At 44.2% G+C, this 6,933-nt stretch overlaps 1 protein-coding gene across 1 annotated transcript; it reads left to right on the forward strand.

The window, feature by feature from the left end:
• Nucleotides 1-1,003: 1,003 nt before the first annotated feature.
• Nucleotides 1,004-6,288, forward strand: LOC120041782 (myelin-associated glycoprotein-like). Its single transcript, XM_038986644.1, has 5 exons — nucleotides 1,004-1,438; nucleotides 3,835-4,252; nucleotides 4,380-4,685; nucleotides 4,821-5,087; nucleotides 6,260-6,288. The coding sequence occupies exons 1-5, from the start codon at nucleotides 1,004-1,006 to the stop codon at nucleotides 6,286-6,288; spliced, it is 1,455 nt and encodes a 484-aa protein (XP_038842572.1).
• Nucleotides 6,289-6,933: the final 645 nt, after the last annotated feature.

The following is a 6,933-nucleotide window of genomic DNA, read 5'->3' on the forward strand; positions in this document are numbered from 1 at the left end:
ACTCCCTGTAAATACAATGAGGAGTTGGTCACGGTTCAAGTGCCACGTTTTCCGGTTCTGCGCACCGTGCCTTCAGTGCGCATCTACAGCCCGGTGCGCTCTGTGCAAGCTCCCCGCAGTTCACGTGCTAGAGTGGGCATCCAGCCAGGACGGATTGTGCTGGCTCAGCGCTCCTGCTCTCCGGTGTGTCTCTTCGGCCCAGGATATCCTGCGCCAGCTCTACGCATGGTACCCCCAGTTTGCCAGCACAACCCAGTGCGGCCTGTTCCAGCTCCCCGCACTTGCCGTGCTACAGGGGGTATTCAGCCAGAACGCGTTGTGCCAGCTCTACGCTCCAGACCTCCAGTGCGCCTCCACGGTCCAGTATATCCTGCGCCGGTTATACGCACTATGCCTCCAGTGCGCCTTATTAGCCCAGTGCATCCTGTGCCAGGTCTCCACACTTACTGAGCTAAAGTGGGTATCCAGCGAGGACGCGTTGTGGCAGATCCACGTACCAGGCTGCCAGTACGTCTCCTCAGTCCCGTGAGACCTGTTCCGGCTCCACGTACGAAGCCTCCAGTGATGATCCATGGTCCGAAGCCTCCAGTGATGATCCATGGCACAAAGCCTCCAGTGATGATCCATGGCCCGGAGCCTGTAGTGATGATCCATGGCACAAAGCCTCCAGTGATAATCCATGACCCGGAGCCTCCAGTAATGATCGATGGCCCGGAGCCTCCAGTGATGATCCATGGTTCGGAGCCTCCAGTGATGATTCATGGCCCGGAGCCTCTAGTGATGATCCATGGCACAAAGCCTCCAGTGATGATCCATGGCCCGGAGCCTGTAGTGATGATCCATGGCACGAAGCCTCCAGTGATAATCCATGACCCGGAGCCTCCATTGATGATCCATGGCCCGGAGCCTCCAGTGATGATCCATGGTTCGGAGCCTCCAGTGATGAATTATGGCCCGGAGCCTCTAGTGATGATCCATGGCCCGGAGCCTGCAGCAACGATCCATGGCCCGGAGCCTGCGGCGACGGTCCCCTGTCCGGAGCCTGCGGCGACGGTCCCCTGTCCGGAGCCTGCGGCGACGGTCCCCTGTCCGGAGCCTGCGGCGACGGTCCCCTGTCCGGAGCCTGCGGCGACGGTCCCCTGTCCGGAGCCTGCGGCGACGGTCTCCTGTCCGGAGCCTGCGGCGGCGGTCCCCTGTCCGGAGCCTGCGGCGGCGGTCCCCTGTCCGGAGCCTGCGGCGGCGGTCCCCTGTCCGGAGCCTGCGGCGGCGGTCCCCTGTCCGGAGCCTGCGGCGGCGGTCCCCGGTCCGGAGCCTGCGGCGGCGGTCCCCTGTCCGGAGCCTGCGGCGGCGGTCCCCTGTCCGGAGCCTGCGGCGGCGGTCCCCTGTCCGGAGCCTGCGGCGGCGGTCCCCTGTCCGGAGCCTGCGGCGGCGGTCCCCGGTCCGGTTCCACAGAAGCGGGGGCTACGTCCCGAACCGGAGCCGCCACCGAGAGTAGATGCCCACCCGGACCCTCCCCTATAGGTTCAGGTGTGCGGCCGGAGTCCGCACCTTTTTTTTGGGGGGGGGGGGGGGTACTGTCACGCCCTGACCTTAGAGATCCTTGTTATTCTCTATGTTTGGTTAGGTCAGGGTGTGACTCGGGTGGGAAAGTCTATGTTTTCTTTTCCTTTGTTTTTTGCCGAGTGTGGTTCCCAATCAGAGGCAGCTGTCTATCATTGTCTCTGATTGGGGATCATATATAAGTTTTCCTTTTGGGTTTTGTGGGATCTTATTTTCTGTTTAGTGTCTGTGCCTGACAGAACTGTTCGCTTTCGTTTTTTTGATGTTATTTTGTTTGAGTGTTTCTTGAATAAACGAATCATGAACACTTACCACGCTGCGCCTTGGTCCACTCTTTCCACTAACGAGAGCCTTAACAATCATAGTTATGTGGTTAATTAGAATGAATTGAGTAAAACTGTCAAAAGAATAGTTTACAGCATATTGAATATATTAGGCTATTATTATCATTAACATTAGTATAAGATTATCATCAACATACATTATTGTTTAATTGAATTAACATACATTATTGTTTAATTTAATTTCAAATATATTCATTCATTCATATATTGTTTCCAATTTCATTAAATGTTTTTGAAATGTAACCTTTTGGTACATCCATAATGCGTAATAAGTATCATCAACAGGGGGAACATATTGGTTCTACGCTGATAAGCTGTAGAAAGAATATATTAATTTATAAGACTTCTTCATAAAAATAATTGTTCATAAGAATGGCCTGAGATCAAAGTCAATATTCTGACCAATAGGGGTCAATGTTTTTAAACAGGAAATCCAGTAGTCCTCCCTCTGTAGTAGTAGGATCTCCATGTTACCTCCTCTCCTTGGTAGAGCAACAGGATCAATACCTGTGTATTTGAGGGAGGAGATGGGATCAACCTGTGTTGCTTCAACAAAGTGAGCTGCTATTGGATAATCAGTGTTCTTACACTTGATTTAGCTGCGGTGTTCAGCTATGCATGGTTTTAAATGTTTTTTTGTTAGTAATGTGTAGGCTTTCCCACATGAACATGTGATGAGATAGATTACTCCCTTTATCTTGCAAGAGATGATACCCCTAACAGGGATTTTTCCACCTGTATGTGGGTGTCTGAAGAATAATGTTTTTGTAGTGCTATTGCACTGTGCGCATGAGCCACATTTGTAGTTCCCATTTGGAATGGGTGTCAAGAGTGTCTGAGTGGGCTCAGGGGGCAGGTCAGATCTCACTAAGCTAACCTCAATATTGCGACCATGCTTATAGACCACCAGTGGGGGGTCCTTGAAAAGGTGTGCCATTTTTTTGTCTGATTGCAGAATATGCCAGTGATTTTTCAGGATTGCTTTCATTTTCTCTGAACACTTGGTGTACTTAGTGCAAAATAATTGTTTTTCTTCTTTGGTTTAGTTTTTAGCAATTCCTCTCTTGGATTTTGAGATATTTTCATCGTTGCATCATCAATAGTTTTTTCCCTGTAGCCTCTTCTTTTTTTCTTCTTTTTTTCTTAGTGTTGCTGTCAAAATCTGACTGTTGGCAACACATTCATTTAACCCTGAATAACTGTCTACATGGTAGACCATTCCTGAGGGGAAGGGGATGCATACTATCCCCACGTAGCAGGGTATTGAGGTCTGTTGGCTTTGTATACAAGTCTGTATGTAAAACATCATTCTCTTTGATGATCCATAAGTCCAGGTAGTTTATTTTTCTCTCAACAGTCTGCATGGTGAATTTGAGATATTTAGAGCTCTCGTTTAGCAGAGTTTGGAATTCATTTAGTTCCTGCTTCCTTCCCAGAGCACAAAGACATCATCTATGTATCTCCCATGAGAGGATTTTAGAGAGTAGGGTGTGTGTCTCTGGTTTGTAAATGAGTGCTTCCTCAAATTGTTCCACATACAGGTTTGCATAGTTTGGAGGAAAGGGGGAGCCCATGGCTACACCCCAAATTTGAAGGAAAAAGTCTGACTCAAAGATGAAGGAGTTATTGGATAATACCAGTTTGGTGAATTACAATATGCACACATTGGATGGAGCAAGGGCAGTGTCTCTCTGCTGAAGGAAGTGTTGCAGATCACAAACATTATTTAAAAGTTAGAATTAAGGTGTCTGTAATAGAATATACTTGCCAAAATGGATGTAGACATTAATAAATGCATTTCTATGGCTTCCAACATTTTTTTACAATGGAGGAGGAGTAACAAGATGGCTGTGCAGTTGCTTCCAATCAGCATTCCCTACAGTCATCTAGGGTTAATACATATAATTGGACTGAACTGAAAATATATCAGAACCTCCCTGATGTTGTCCTTTATGTTGCAGGTGTTTTGGCCTGTTTTGGTCAAAATGGTTTGAACACCACAATGCCAGATAGACTGGATGTACTGACTGGCTCCTGTATGCAAATCCCATGTTCATTTGATATTCCTGACCAAAATAAGTATAAATTTAACAGCACAATACCAACCTCTGGAGTGTGGATTAAAGAAAAGACACACTTTGATGGGCATCCGGAAAATGTGATATTCAACAGTAGTAAGATGGTCAACAGATATCAAGGGAAGATAACTGGAAACATGTCCCAGAAGAGCTGCACCACAGTCTTCTTCAATGTAACCACCAATTACACTAATAGATACTTCTTCAGGATTGAGAGTCAACCATTCCTTGCAACAGACATTGGAAAGTCTGTTGAAATAGTTGTCAGAGGTAAGAGACAATTTAACTTTTAACCAACTATTTTTCCAGTTTAGATTCCTTGCATCAAAGATAAGAGTAGAACAAGTGGACAGTTTAACTATTAGTGTAAAATATATTTATCTACAATGTATTACAGATTTGCCTTCCAGTCCCAACATTACTGTCTCAGGTGAGGTGAAGGAAGGGACCTCTGTCAGTTTGAACTGCTCTGCTGTCGCCCCCTGTCCCGAACACCCCCCTGAGCTGACATGGACTCTCCCGACACAGTTCACACCTGAAAACCAAATGCAGGAGAATCCAGACCAAACCAAATCAGTTCTCTCCACGGTGACCTTCGCTCCATCATACCTTCATCATGAGAAGAACATCACTTGTACTGCAGTCTACCCAGTAGGGGCAAGCAACAAGACAGCTGAACATAACATGATGCTTCACGTTTCATGTACGATTTAGTGACCGGTTCCTGAAGAATAGATCATTCTATCATGTTTTCACTGATGATTGTAATAAAGTGGTTTTGATGAGACTATTCAATATACCATATCAGATACATTCTAAATGAACCCCTCTCCCTCAGTCTCTCCTAAGGACACCTCGGCCTCCATCAGTCCAGCTGATCCAGTATTAATGGGCAGCTGTGTTATTCTGACCTGCAGCAGTACAGCCAACCCTCCTGTGACAAACTTCACCTGGTTCCAGATCAGTGAGGGTAAACCAGCACAGGTAGCATCTGGACAGAGTTACTCCCTCAATGTGACTGTTGGTGATGGAGGACTGTACTACTGTGAAGCAAGAAATAGTCACGGCTGTGGGAAGTCAAGGGAAGTGCAGCTGACTATTAAAGGTAGAAGCATTGGCACATTCAATATGACACAACATTAAGAATATTATAGATATAGATAGATGTATAAGAGATATACTTCTACATGCCTGCTATATGTGTCTAGGTATGATACGGTTTTAGGATCTTAATTTGATCACTATTTTGTTGCTTAGAAGTTTATTGCATTGTGGGAATCACAGATACGCTTTGTGATTTGCATATATTCACCAAAAATCTGCACTAAAACGTGGTTATATTAATAGTATAGCACTTTTCATGTAGCCTTATTTTGTCCAGCTAATAGCCTCACCACTAATTGAACAACATTATGTAGTAACTGTATATAGATGTAGAAGAGATATACTTCTACATGCCTGCTATATGTGTCTAGGTATGATACGGTTGTAGGATCTTAATTTGATCACTATTTTGTTGCTGAGAAGTTTCTTGCGCTGCGTGAAATACAGATAAGCTTTGTGATTTACATATATTCACCAAAAACCTGCACTAAAACGTGGTTATATTAACAGTATTGCACTTTTCATGTAGCCTTATTTTGTCCAGCTAATAGCCTCACCTCCAATGGAACAACATTACGGAGGAAACGTTCAAATCCTTTTGCTGGAGGATTATTTTGCTGCAACAATACTGGCTAAATGAAGATCTTACATCTGTACATCTACAGTATATGTGTAAATTGTAATGTTAGACAATGTGCAAAATGTTTCCTCTTTTAGGAACAGATGACCATAATATGTGTTTTATTTACAGGGCAAGAAGAGCCTGTTAACCCAAAGATTTATGAGATTGTAGGAAAAACCTTGGGGTTGCTTTTCCTTTTCTGCCTGGTCGTATTCTTTGCATGGTAAAAAGATATTCCCAGCCTCAATGCAAACATATTTATCATGCTGATTGTGCTTTTGTATATGAAAACCTAAATGATGTCAAAATACCTTTATTCTTGTCTTCCAGGAGGAGGAGAACATCTAGACTCCCCAGTGGGTTTGACATGACAGACCTTTCACAGGGACTGGTGGGAATGTTAGACTCAACTTTTAAAACCCATCTAGAAAGTGTGTTTAAGGAAGAATTGAATGAATACTGTGTTGTGTAACCAACTGTAACTATGAAGTCATTATTCTTCTGAAGTGTCGGTCCTGACAACTGTTCCTTTCTCTGTGTTCTCTCCACAGAACTCCCCGGCTGGGACAGTGTGCTCTAACCAGGCCAGGGTCGGTAGAGGGAACCAGTAAACACCACTTAACAACCTCAATGGTCTTTATGCTCAAGTGAATAAATGAGGTGCATGTTAATTATATTCCAATGGGTATTAAGTGTTTTTATGTACAGTATTGTCATTGTGTATTAGTATTTTATTGATACTATTGTTACATTTATATTTGTGTGTTCTTTGATTATCTGCATATTTGTAGAATTTTCTGGGATGAAAAGTGTTTAACTGTTACTATAGTGTTGATACGATGATGTAGGCTACTCTTTATTTTAGACCATTTATTTTGAGTGTTGAGTTCACAGAGCATCTGTTTAATGGGTTCCAGTATAGAGGAACTGCTGAGTTCAACTAGACAACTGAAGGTAGTTTAAGTCCATATAAAGTCAATGATGACTGAGGAGAGAAGACACAGTTAGTTGGAGAGACAGTGGTCTGATATAAGACAGGAAGTTGGTGCAGTAAGTCTACATGATGGCAGAATGGTGTTAACATCTACTAGTCACTGTTTCTCTGCATCTTTTGTGCAGTTACCAGAATAACAATATTATCTATTTTCAGTTTATATCTATTTAGAAGTTATTGTGACAGATTTTATGTTGAGTGTTAAATCAACGAAACAATTGAGGCTGAATT

The sequence above is a fragment of the Salvelinus namaycush genome, unplaced genomic scaffold, assembly GCF_016432855.1.
Source record: "Salvelinus namaycush isolate Seneca unplaced genomic scaffold, SaNama_1.0 Scaffold539, whole genome shotgun sequence".
In the NCBI taxonomy this organism is placed as follows: Eukaryota; Metazoa; Chordata; class Actinopteri; order Salmoniformes; family Salmonidae; genus Salvelinus; species Salvelinus namaycush.